Raw genomic sequence first — 14,115 nt, forward strand, 5'->3', positions numbered from 1 at the left:
CCACTGCCCTGCTTGGTATTCCTTGGCACCAGACCAGCACCTACAGGACTCCTCATTAGTCATCAGTGGTTTTGATGATCTTTTAAAACTTGCAGTGATCAATGTTGTTTTTTTTGGCCCCCCATTATTTTCCTAAACTATGTGACGTCCAGGGATGTGTGCTACATGCACTATATCAGAGCAGAAACATCCACTTCATTAAATCCCATCTTGATTTTCATCTAGATTTTGTACAAGAGAAAAGAAAAACAGAATGGTTATAATTGGCAAGAAGGCCAGGTTGAAAAAGTCCACATGTGCTTTAAGGCACCTTGCCCAGAGGACACAGGAGAAAAGCTGGAAAATTGCTGCTTCGATAAATTACCACCATTAACGGGCAGCTGAGACGATCGATAGCAGATCGAAGCTGCCAGAGGCTTGTTTCACTCAGTCCAACACTCACTGACAAGATCAAATGAGATATAGAACGAGTGATGAGCAGTTATCTTTAGACGCTACTAGATTATCAAATGTTAACGCAGCAGAGATGCTGCCGAGGGAATACAAACTGGACTCCCAGAGACTTCCCTCATCCTGCTGGAACATCAGGCTGCTGTCCAGTCAATACTGACAAACCATCTTCAATCCCTCTTTCAAAGAAAATCCCACAAGCTAAAGGTCTATAAGCACCATTTACCACATCACACTACAGGATTCAGTCTCTCAGTGGAGTGTGGGATGATATTGTGGCTAAAATATCAAAGTAGTACTTGACTGATTTAACAAAATCATCAGTATAACACTATGAATGTGGTTTTTCTCCACTCAGCCTTCCTTGGGCCACGCTGTCCGTATTTCTCTAGTGAGAAAATCTCAACTCTTAGCAAAGAAACCCAGAAAGATATTGTTGAACCCGACCAAGAACATCCATGAAAGAAGGCAACTTTCAAACTCATATGCCAGATGGGATTTTTTTTTTTTTTTTTACAACTGCTGGAACCAGACGTACACAGCTGCCTGTACGAGCAGGAGTACAATGAGGAGGAACCAAGAAACAAATCCTGCCAATCGGCAAGATGGCAGGATTTGTTTCTTGCACTCGAGCCTGAGTGGAATATGCACAGTGGTGCTGATGCTTGCATTGTTCACCGCAGGAAACCAAAATTGAGTCCCTGTGCTGCAGAGATGCCAGTTTCTTCTTGAAGAAAATGTTAAATTTACAGAGGAAGGATAATGTGTAACAACAGCCCAATGTTACGACCACGGCTATTAACTGACTAAAAATGTAATCTTTCCAACACAGTTTTGCACTCTGTTCTAAAGTGTCTATTTTTGTCACTTGGCCAGCAAGGCTAACGTAACGTGACCTTGAATTTCTTTTTCATGTGATGTGATATAGCGGCTACTGTAGGCATAAATTAGATTGCCCCTCTGGTGTAGTGTGGCCCAACAGCATATCGCCGATTCCTCATGTGGATCCTTCCAGCCTTGTATTGCCAGCCTGTGTTGTCCAGGCCTTCTGAGCTGAGAGCCAGCACCTGATGAGCAGCACACCAAGAGACTGTAGACGCTATGGATGAACTGTGAACAGTGACCTGAGCCAACCTGTGACATATTTTATTTTTGGAAACTGTTGTTCACATTTGTCCTGAGTTGGGGTGCAACGAAATAATCAACTCACGAAACAATACGAAATACGAAACAGGGCTCATGATACAAAATACTCACGATACAAAGTAAAGATTGAAGAAAATCAAAAAAGCAAAAATTAAATATTCTTTATTTTCTTAACATGCAGACATACAATTTGTTGCTGCGTCAGAACAAAATAAAATGCTCTTTGCTTTTAAAAAAGTAAAATATTTGTATTTTCCCCTTATTTAGACTACAATGCAAATAGAAACGTAAAATTTCAATTTAAAAAAGTGCTTTGTTGTCGTAAACAATGAGGACAACTACATTCTTGAATGAAAAGGAAAACAAATATTAAATAATCCTCAGGGCTGCAGTCTAATCTAGACTATAAATGTCTGACCTCAGTGAGCTGGAATATTTAGCCTTCAACAGGTCCTCATCCTTCCATCATGCTAGCAGTGCTCACCGCAGTCTACGGTGTTGTGGACCCCCATGGTTGGCACACAGTTTTTGTTTTGCCCACCATCGTCACACCGTTGTCTTGTCTTTTACATGGGAAGCCAAAATAAGTCCACACAACTGATTTGTTTGATGAAGGAGCGTCCGCTACTTGTTCGACCTCGTCTTTCTCCATTCAGAAATAATTGTTTCGCTTCTTCTTCTTCTATGGCGTTGCAACGGTGTTCTTCTTCTTCTTCTTTTAATAAGTGTACACAGTAGGCGAGAGGGTCAAAATCATTAGTTTTAGTGGTGCGCAGCGCCGCTTTGCTTTTGTTTTTTCCACATTGATTTTTATTTTGTGCGTCTTTAAATTTTATTTCATCGTTTTTTATTTCCCAAAATTTCGTAACACCCCTAGTTCTGAGGAAAACTTTAAATTCATGTCGGTTGTGGTTTATTCACTATTTATTTACTTTTTGCTACTGCGCTATTTATTTCTTCTGAGAGAAAACGGTTGAGCTTCTGTGCTACTGTCGTTCAAAGATTAGCATTTTTTTAATGACAGTATACTATCAATCTACTAAAGTACCTCATGTTGTAATCCATCCCTGCTACCTGTGGTTGCAAAACTGAGAGCCGAGTTATTTCTAATGATCAATTACAGTAACATTGAAGGAAAGTGTTGTTTCCTGTCATGATGATGGACTGATGCGACTTGCACCCTCGTGATTTTGTAACATCCTATACTTTATAACTACATTTTTAAAAAACAAATGGCAAAATGTGAAACCATGAATTCAAAAACAGTTGCAGTTAAGCCTCCCACTTGTAAGTCTGTTAAGGTGAGCCTGGGTGCCGACAGATGTCCAAGGTAAGGTAAAAACGACATCAAATCTTTCATTTCAAAAAGGATAATTTTGTGTCAACAGGCTCAGTGCTCTAGAGATGAGGTGACACACAAAGAGAAGTTACTTAAAGGTAAACTGTCTATACAAGAGAAACTCAAAAAAACTAAAAATATAATATTTTTACAGTGTGATGTCTTAATTATTGGACACAATGTTGAGCAGCCTACCAAGTGCCTCAATTCATCAAGGAGCATTGAGAATGAGTTCGTTTGCACAACTGTGCCCTGACTAGAGAGCGGTAGGCGTGGTCTTGTGAGGCAGTGACAGCAGTGGTAGTTGTAGGTTTTCTTCCCTTTGAGCAAGGGGTGCTGAAAATAACTGCACATTTCTACTAAAGTGACCCAATTTCCATAGACCATCTTTCCAGTGGCTAAGTACTCCTTTAAGGTATACTTAAGATTCAACTCTGCCCCGTGTTTTTAATTGAGGACATCCACTTATTTTAGAACTGCAACAATTCATCCATTTCTCAATTAGTCAATCAATAAAAAACGTATTGTTCCTGTCATTGGTGACAGTTGGTATTTTCAAGAAAGTATACGGTACATACGGTATATAATTCAATATTATCAGGTTTTGGCCTGAATTCCTCTGCTTCGTGATGATGTGACTAATGACATTCTGTGTGGTTGGGAGATGCAACAACATGGCAGTCCAGTCCGACATGTTCTCCTTTCACAACAGTCCTGTATGATTTTGTCTAACAAGCAGTTTACAGACATACGAAACAGATCGAGGTAAATGACGAGTTAGTCAGACAGATACAGCTAGATAGACAGATAGATGGATAGATTCTAAGATCTGAATTGTCAGGGGAGGCCATCTGTTACAGCCCTCCTGGTCTGAGGGATAAAATATGTGTTTTTTTAGTATTATATATCTTTATATATTAGAAAGTCTGGCAAGCGCCACTTTTTTAAGAAGAGAGGGAAAAAAAATCTTCTAAATGGAAGATCAAAAGTACTGTTCCAGTTAAGGTGTGTGATGATGTGATAATACGTGAAACGAGTGGCCAAGAAGCAGGAAGCTCAGCGGCTGATGGCGGGGAGGTTAGTTGTGGTCAGAGCAGCTCTCCTGCCGAGAGGATAATGGCTGCCAGCACAAGAGAACATTGATGACATGATGACAATCATTATTTGTGGTGCTTATTAATTCATCAACGGTTTCACAATTCTCAAAAAGCCTCTCATTGCAAGGGAGAAGCTAGGAGGATGGAGCAGAAGACAGCAGCCACACCCGCTGACCTCCATTCTGCTCTAGCATCCAAAGCTTCCAAGCACCTGAGGCTCTCTCCTCCAGACATGCTTGAGCTTTTGCTTGAGCTCATTTTTGGAGATACTGCGGTTTTGTTGTTTTCTGAGAGAGACAATACAACAATGTGCCATTTAGTTTGTTGGGTGTGGCATTGCATTATCCCTGTTCAGTCCTCACACAGGATCACACCAAGCTCATGCAAATCATTTATTCATGTTCCTTAACTGTGCACTCCTGCAGCAGAACAAACATGCCAATTCCCAATGGCTCCTGTGTTCTTTCAAGCATGTGCTTTAACCTTGGAGTCTTTTTAAAGCAAAATAAAAATGAATGTTTTAAAAAAAAAATCCTGTCGTCACGCTACTCCCATCCTTAAACATGAGAACTGACATCTAATATTAAATAAACTACTATTTAAATTAAGGAAAAAGTGATGATCAGTTCTGACATCATAGTTCAGTCTGTTTCTTTCCTCTCCTGATTTAATAATGGTTTACTGACCATACGTTGGCTGTTTTTGTGAAAAAAGGTCAGAACTGCTACAACCTGCAACAGCCTGCTTATGAGAAAAATGCTGATGCCACTTTATGACCTATAAAGGTAAACCAAGATGACCACGAACCGTGATAAAATTTCTACATCGTTCTTCTGTGTCCGAGTCAGTTTCTCCACATTATCAAACTAAAGGGAAATAACCATTAATAAGCAGCAGAAACTTATATGTTGCTTTTATTTTTGCACATTTATTGAACCACAACAGTGTTTAACCATGTTTACTGGCTACAGTGCGATGTTGAAGGCATCACCACGCCATGTTATTTATCTACTGCAAACTTTATCTGTTGGACCCTACTTTCTCTCACTGCCAAAACAAATGTACTCTTGTCAGCGAGAGCCAGTCAGGAAGGTCTCAGTTTCAGGGGATAGTTTTAGCCTCAACACGTTATTGTGTCTTGTCTTTAACCTCTGTACCTTAAAAGGTGTGGCATTCAAAAAAACAATTAGCCGTACTCATACTGTTGAAATTAACTACATTCTGAGAGAAGCAGCTTCAGCTAAGAGCTTGATGACTTTGAAAAGGTGTGTAAAACCAGTACTGTCAACAGTGGTGAATAGTCACACCTATCTACAGCTATAAAAATACGGATGGTCCTTTTTAGTGCTTTGGTCCCCTGTTAAAAAGAACCTGCCTCAGGGCCATGAGCAGCTGGGTTTCCCCACCACTGTTATTTCTTTGATGCCGTCATACGGCAGCTTCATAGCCAACTGGCATATGACAAGTTTCATCTGATCTGCCTGTGTTTGTCCTTCATCATTACACATTAACACCGATATCGGAACATTCACCAACAGCAGAGTTTAATGATACTAGTCTGGAGGATATTGAAGTTTTGGTTTATGTCTGTTTGTTGACGTTTAGCGGAGTGGAAGATTAACCACACGTCCCTCTGAGAAGGGTGATCAGGTATTCAATCTATAATATCCAGATGTCGCAGTTTTCCACCAGCACTTGAATGCAGCATGCATTTGTGGATCTTTCCGGTGCTGGTGACATGGAAAGAATCTCAGAACACCACACGCAAATGTAACCTGGTTTGTGCCTGTCAGGCACCACAGTCAATAATCTGCAAATAAATATACAAAGAGAATAATAGGGTGGATATTTCCAAAGGGAGTTTTTTTCCCTTTTTTTTTTTTTTTTTTTAAGCGATCATGATCGGATCTGGGAAGTTGAGGTTGACATTCACATGTAGGCAGCCAACCTTTAAAAAGAGGGAAAGAATGACAAGGCACCTGCACAAAGAACACTGAGTGAGGAATGGAGGTTAAATGTTTTCAAATGTTGACGACTACATGTCGTCAGAGATCAAAATGAAACTGAAGAATATTTGTGACCATGAACATACTGAAGTGTCACACTTCCTGCGTGTCTGTATCCCAGGCTCATTTGGAGTCTTTGTCCTCACTGACAGAGCAAAGTAATTATATTCTGCAGGTTGTAGCCAGGTGCACTTGTCTCAACACCCTGTGATGGCACTAGCAGCAGTCTATGCAGAGCAGCATGACATGGGGACACTGTTTACGACTCTACATGCCACTGGGTTTTGAATTTTAATTTAGATTTCAACAAAATACCTTATCATCGCAAAGAAACACAGAAGCCACTGTACTTAAGAGAGAAGGTCATTGTGCTTAGAAGGGGAATTATTTCATCTTGCCACTTGTGGTTCCATCAATCCATAATTACATGTTCATAAGCTAGCACGGTAGGCCTGTCAACTTCAAGTACCCTGTAGCGTGTTGTGTGTAAGGGGAACATTTGATTTTATGAGGATGAAGTGGATGGAAACCTCCACAAACCTTAATTACTGCTCCAGTTAGACTGAGATATTTCAAACTATCACAAACCCAGCTAAATATAGAATGCCTCATTGCCTGGGTTATAATTAAATGAGTCGACTCATGTGCAGATAAAACAAGTCAATCTCAAGTTATCAAGAGGAGAAAATACAACAAACCAACAAAATCACCGCAGTGTTCTCAACACAAGTCAAACCTGCTCTGACTGAGACTTTAAGCTACTTTCATGATGGACAACCATCAGTGGTTGTGTGAGGAAATGATGGTGCATGTACAGTCTGCCGTTCGTGCAAATTATCTACGCTTCAAGTGCTGAAAGCAGTTTCACGATGGCATTTTCAAGCCGGATTGGACAGGTTTTTTTTGCTTACAATGAGCCACGAACCATATACATTACTAACAAATGCACTGTGTTCTGAAGACCTGCACTACCTACGACCCTGGAAATTACATGCACTTTACTGTGGTGCATCAGCACAGAACCATGACATGCCTTTTCTTTGCTGCAGTATTTTTGCACTTCTTCTTACCATTGTGCAACTCCAGTAACCTGCATGTTATTGATGTGTGCTCGCAAGTGAGTGTTAAAGTGTAGCATTTATACCTGACTCTGTGGTTTCACAGCCTCAGTGAGGAACTGTGCCTGCAACGCTCTGCTTGGGTAATCCAAAACAGTTTAATTTTCTCAGAGAGCTGTTTCCTGGAGACATGGTGATTGATTCATTAGACGACCAACTAAACCCTACTTTCAAGCATACTGCTCCAGTGATTCAGCAGCCTTTTGAAGCTCGATCTACTTTGCACAATGGCAATAACTGTGCAATCAAAGATGTCATACTGATTCAGTGTGGAAAATTGGATCTTAGCAATGCAGATGCATCTAGTAAATGTATTCCCATTAGTTTGAAGGAGGTGAAATGAAGCATGCAGCAGCAGGGGATTACATCCAAACATTTGGCTAATACAGAGTACCATGTGGGACTGTTCCTATGATAGTATGGCTATGGCAAAACATCTATGACCCAATAAATGCAGAGCAGTAATCTGAGGTGTTCTAGCAATGACCCAGTGGATTGCTCTGAGGCTGTTTCCACCAGGAGTGTGGGCACACACATTTGGAGACTATTTATTGGGCAGCTCAAAGCCTTTTGCTTTGTTAAGCAAAGCTTTAGCCGGCCTCCTTTGTACAGCCAGTGTACAAAACACCCAGAGAAGTATGCAGGAGGAGAGACTTCCTGACAGCTCATTTAACATTCTGCCTGCTTCCACCCACTTAATCTGGAGCCCCCACCTCTATGACGCTAACAGAACATCATGCCAGCTTTCCCTTTACAGGCAGTTTTTTCAGGCACTTCCACCATTACCTCTACACAAGATCTAGAACAAGTGGCATTTTCATTGCAGCCTGTGTATGCATGCTCCTGCTCCTGACACACTTGAGCCCAGTCGGGTACATTAATAAATGATCGAGGCAGAGCTGACGGGATTCACGCCCGCCTGGCCACCAGCTGCAATTATAGCACACATGTCAGAGCGACTCACCGCCATCGGAGATGACCCAATCAAACATGCCACTGTCTGGATGAGTACTGGTTGACAAATAAAGTCGCTTCTCACTGAGAACAGGGACAGAATTCACTCCTACAGACTAGCTGGAAGCCTCGCCACAGGCCTGCGGGGTCTTAAGAGGCTTAACAGTTGAACAACCCAGGCCATTTTACCAGACCCACAACAAAATGAGGCTAACCACAGCAACTCACTTTCTAAAACCCTACAAATCTCTAAGATTACATAAGGTCAAAGGTTTATTCATCTTGCTTACAATACTTTCAAGGAGTGACCACAATCAACATGCAGAAATTCTGTCTACCTGACTGAATGACGCAAGGATGGGTGGATGTATTTTTTTTTTAAGCCCAAATGTTAATGGGAGATGAGAGAAGTTGCACTATTATGGAATTTAATTACTAAGTGGCCCACATAGCTCATAATGAGAAATGATTCATTGATGAGAAATGTTCCTTTTCAATAATTCAAGCCTGCTGTCATATTTATGCTCATATGTGATACACAAACGTCTGTAATTTCATTATCATTTACGACAGCCCTACATTTGGTGACACTGGGTGGGTTAAAACACATCACTATGAGCACAAACAGTTGCTGCATGGTCAACACTTTATTTTCCATCGTTGCAATTTTATCAAATAATCTACTTGATTAGAAAATTTCTGACCACAATATGCTATGCTTAGATTGTTGCTTAAAGTGCTTACATGTTAGAGATGGTGTATCTACTAGGAAGTAAGCCTCTGCTTCTCTCCTCCTTCCATACAGGACACGTAAAAAAAAAATTCAGGGGTCGACAACCTTTTGGTAAATAAATGCCACGTGAACGTCCATGTTAGTGTGGCACCCCAGACTCTGCACACCTGCGCATTCTTCATACTCTCTGGAGGACTTCCATCATATGAGACTGAAGATTTCCTCCCTAAGATCTGCATTCAAACTATAAAAAAATGGAACAAAGCTATTTTCTTGTGAGTACCAAAGTTTCTGATTCTGCATGATGCTGGCTAACAATTTGGCACTGATGAAGTTTGAGAGCACATCTGAATTATCCTACAAGTTATTAGGAGGTGGGGGTGGGGCGGTGATGTACGGGAGGGGTGGGGTTGAGAATTGCAATCTCTAGTATCTCCACAACTAGATGTCACTAGATGCTGAACACCGACCATAAATGTCACGCCACCCTCCACCACAAGTTAACTAGAAAATGTAAGCATCGTGTAGCAAAGCAAAAAGTTAAAGGTAAAGTCTGATGAGTTACAAGCTTAAATTTCAAAGCGCTTTATGCAAAACCCATCAATACCCTGAGTCAGGGGCCGTAGCTATGGATTACTTTTCAATATTTGTTCCTTGTAAATTTATTGATTACTTATCTGTTAACCCCCACAACCTCACAAACATTGGAGAAGTTACTCCTTTAAACTTTTTGGGAAAGGTCAGACATTTCTCAAAAAAAACCAACCCAAACAAACAAAAACACACAAAAAAAACTGTACTTGTAAGAAATCTTGTGCAATTGATCAAACCGCAATCATGAAGACAGACTGGGCTATTATGTACAGACAGACAGACAGATTACTTTATTAATCCCTTTTGGACGTTCCGCCAGGGAAATTACAATCTCCTACACATTCGCAGCACTGTTACCATGAAGGTAAAAAGAATAGACATAATAAAACTGTATAGAAAAATAGAAGAGAAAAGAAAACAAAAACTATATAAATATATATATGTATATGTATATATATGTGTGTGTGTGTGTGCGTGTGCCTGTGTGTACCTGAATGTGATTTTGTATATGTGCATAGTAACAGGAATAATAATAATATAACACCACAAAACACAATGCATGAAATTTCTGAACAAATCGGCACAAATATTGCAGAAACATTATTTTTTGGGGGTATAAGATACTTTTCGCTATTGTATTATTTTGGAAGCAGTAAAGCACAACTGCACAAAATCTATAATAAATGTATCAGTGATTTGGGCATATTTTTCTTGCACGAGCAAGTAGACTCATACCATCTGTGTTGCATCACGGTTGCACAATTAAGTTTTTCACCAAATCAAGCACCGCACCTTGGCAGGTGATTGGATGAACCGCCTGTGTACCACGACCTATCACACGTTACCTTGAGCCAATCAGATCAACGAACTGATGTAAGACGCTGAAGCGATTTGGTAGAAGAGTAAAGACAAGCTCTCAGTGGTTTTCTTTGCTTTTCTTTGACGGTAGAAATGCTCACCCGTTCTTAAATAACTGATACTGTAGCAGCATCGGCGCTAGCCTCTCCAGCCGCCATAGTTGATATGACCAGTCATTTCTCGCTGTTGTACACACAAACTGAAACCAGATGAGGTTCCTCGAGGGACCTCATGACATAATAATCTAGCTAATCCAAGCTAGCTTGGAAAGTTAACCACAAGTCCCCAAACCAAAAATATTAATTCTAGTGTGATGTAAAATAGAAAATGGCATCAAATCCTTAAAATATCAAAGCTGGAAGCAAAGAATGATTCATTTAAAAAAAAAAAAATTTTTGACCTAAGTAGTTGTTTATTTATTTCCTGTCGACAGATCAATGAGTGAACTGACTCTTTTAGCCGTTGTCTTAACCACCAGCACAGCAGGACAGCAGGACATCATCAATTTTTCACTGTCGATGTGCAACAACAACATGACTTGGGTGTGTAGCGCCAACATAGGTTCACTATTACTGGCATACTAACTGTGACTCTGATTTAAAAAGGAACAAGATGGTATTTGATTCATGACCACAATAGACTAGATGATCAATAGGAGCTGGCGAGGGTGTGAACCGTGACTAATGTGGTTCATTTGGCAGCCCAAGACCTTTAAAAAAAAGACCATGAACACATCTGTCCTGATTATCAGTGCACAAAAACACAAAGTAAACCTTAAGATTCAAATCATGTCTCAGCTAGCTCAGTGTCATCTTATAGGAAACAATTGTGTTGCCACACAAAGCCTCAGAATGACTGTCTGAGGGTGTGGGCGAGCAAAAGCTGAGAATGGAGGCAGAGATGGAAGAGATAAATCAAGAAGATGCAAAGACTGAGTCTATCATGCACCATGCTGACACTGTGTACTTGAGCATTTGATGAAAAACAGAAACTTGGTGAGTCTCAGCCAGCAGCCTGGAACAATACCAGGGCAGAGACTGCAGCCACACAAGTTATCTCATCGCTCCTGACAACCTGGGTGTGTCTCACACACACACACAGGAATATTTACCAACTTGGTTCATCCTCAGCATCAGACCTCCAGCTGCACTGTGTCCCAACATGCAGAAATAGCGAACACGAGCAACACTGGAACATCTATGAGCCAGTTTTAAACTGATGGACGGTTTACGAATGGAAGTAGTTATTTTACTTGTGTACCGCAGGCTACAATTACTCACTCCAGTCATTGTGTGACGCCTCTAGAGGGTGGTAATAGGAGTGAAACGGTAACCTGCCCGGCGTCACGAACATTTCCTTTGACTCTCGGCAACACGTTCAAACTCGGAGAAGGCAAACGGGATCCAGACTAGCTAGCTAAAGCAACTTGCTGACAGCCAGGACTGCAGGTGCAGCGGGTTCACCCACCAACGGCCCACATTCAACTTTCCCTGCAGAATTAAACACGTCTTACCACTCTGCTCTCCCAGAAACACGAGTTTGAATTTTCTTAACGGGTTCCCAAAGTCACTGCCCACGGACATTTTGAAGAAGAGGAGGAAGTGTGGGGACTCGAACACCGGAGGACTGTCTGGGTGTGTGTTCCCACTCGGTGCTGGACAGTGAGGATGCTGGCTGGACGAAGACGGCGGTGATGTTGCTTCCCGTTCACCTCCTCTCTCTCTCTCTCTCTCTCTCTCTCTCTCTCTCTCTCTCTCTCTCTCTCTCTCTCTCTCTCTCTCTCTCACACTCCCTCCCTCCCGCCCCCTCTTCGTGACGGTAACCGCTGCTGCACCGGGCTCTGACGCTCGGGGTATGTGAGGTTTTTTTTTTTTTTCACCAGAGGGCCTCTGCGCAGGCGCGGTCGTCGGTGAACTGACAGCCGTGATATAAAATGACGTCATGTGCATTGGTGCAGACATGTCAAATGTTTTTGCTCATAAACTTCTTTCGTTCAACGCAAACAGTAATTGAAGGTTAATGTGGCAGAAGTCAAACATTTAAAAATGGAATTTTATCCTGTACAGACGTAACCCGTCACTTGTAGTAACTTCCTTACTTATTGTTCTCAGTATAAACTTAAAAAAACAACAACAACTCTGTGTCCTGAGCAAGAGAAGCACAAATCTCATTGTGCCACAGATATGTAAGATTATTCTCACTCTGATCCCAAAGTTCCCATCTTGCCAGTTGGTACCATTTTCCATCCTTGGCTGGTAAAAGCTCCCATTTTCAAAATACACTCGCCAATAATATACCCTAGAATGCATAATCTCATCTACTTATGCAAAATTTATATTTTGAACAAAATATACTACATATAACCCTATGATGTTCACTCATTACTGTAGAGTATATACTGTCATATTCTTGCCAATTAGTGATTAAATGATACATTGAAATGTTTTGTGTCCTTTTCAGTGCTGATTCATTTTAGTTCAATCAAATTATGTCAGTTATTTATGAAAATGTTGGTTATAACAAGCTTTCAGTTCCATTGTTGTTGTTCCTTTGTTTTCACGTTGAAAGAGAGATTCATTCCATTTTGGTCAGCATTTCATTCAGCAGCAACAGGAAATTGGTGACAGATAAAGTTATTATTTCGGTGCTGTGGGTTGTTTACAGTGGTTGGTCTCCCTGTAAATACATGTTTGGCTGAATTCAGATCAGCCAAACTGATGAAATTCACAAAAAGGGATTATGTTCCCTCTAGAGACTCAATGTGGATGAATCCTGTCTGGGCCTCATTGCATGTCACCTGCCAGGCTTTTGTGTATAGCGGATATACAAGGACTCCTCCAGACATCCTTTTGAACTCAAATTTCTAAATGTCCTCATCAGTGCGTGGATGAGGGATTTTTACTCCTTCGGTTATCCGAGAGAACAATGAGATCCAGCTGGATTATGTGTTCACGTGAGAGCAGGTCACATCCAAGTAGATTACTGGTCCTGTTACCTTTTCTTATTTATGCTGCAGATTCATTTGTTGGTTTATTAACATTTTGACTCCTTAATTTAAAACATAATCTTCATTCTGAGTTAGAGTTTTTGAGGAGCCGATGGTCTCTCACAGTTTGTAATAATGCTGACTGCTCCCCCTGACCTGTTAATGGTAAGATTTACCACCATGTTCAACAGAATGTGAAGTTGTGCTTGTCTGTTCTTTTGACTGCAGGTGTGTTTGTAGGTTTTGGAAGGTTTGAGATGGTGTTATTTGCCAGGAATGAAAGGAATGAGTGGCTTTGAAAAGAATCATCAGTTGTCAGGCCACAGCTCCATCTTCAGAGAAGTTGGCCCGTGTCTCGCTCACACACGTTAACATTGTTGCTCCATGCTCCCTGCATGCTTGGGAACAGTCAGCTGAGGTCCTGGTTCTCTTCTTACCTCAGAACCTGTTCATGATGCAGGCTGCACGGGTGAAAGGGAAAGAAGTAAACATGAGAAAGTAAGAAAAGAGAGGCTAGCTCTGAAAAGAGAGTAGTATCCTCAAGGCAAGGAGCATTTTAAAGAGACGGGAGAGGGGAAGGCCTCGAGGTAGGAACAGGAAGCAGCCTTAAGGAAATTCAAAAGGAGCTGCATTGAGAAAATAGATCCCCAAACAAAGGGAGAGAAGAAGCCTCAAGAAAATAAAGGAGACCATTATCAAGGAAAGGAGAAGCCACAACCCAAAAGGAAGCGCATAACAACATTCACAAGGAAGGGGAGTTTTCTATAGGACAAAGAAAAGGGTCATCCTCAAAAAAAAAAAAAAAATCAAAGGATTATTCTCAAGGAAAAGGAG

The 14,115-nt window shown here is 41.1% G+C and overlaps 1 protein-coding gene across 2 annotated transcripts in view; it reads right to left on the reverse strand.

Moving 5' to 3' along the window:
• Nucleotides 1-12,044, reverse strand: part of rab6ba (RAB6B, member RAS oncogene family a) — a 63,840-nt gene extending 51,796 nt beyond the window's left edge. Inside the window, exon 1 of one of the 2 annotated variants that reach the window (XM_086225008.1) lies at nt 11,809-12,044. In XM_086225008.1, coding sequence (XP_086081134.1) covers nt 11,809-11,878 — 70 coding nt within the window. In that variant the 5' untranslated portion in view covers nt 11,879-12,044. The remainder of the gene's footprint in view (nt 1-11,808) is intronic. The other variant, XM_086225009.1, reaches the window with a different exon arrangement.
• Between the last annotated feature and the right edge of the window lie 2,071 nt (nt 12,045-14,115).

The sequence above is a fragment of the Aulostomus chinensis genome, chromosome 14 (genome assembly GCF_037954235.1).
Source record: "Aulostomus chinensis isolate RoL2024-O1b breed Wild chromosome 14, RoL_Achi_v1.0, whole genome shotgun sequence".
Taxonomy (NCBI): domain Eukaryota; kingdom Metazoa; phylum Chordata; class Actinopteri; order Syngnathiformes; family Aulostomidae; genus Aulostomus; species Aulostomus chinensis.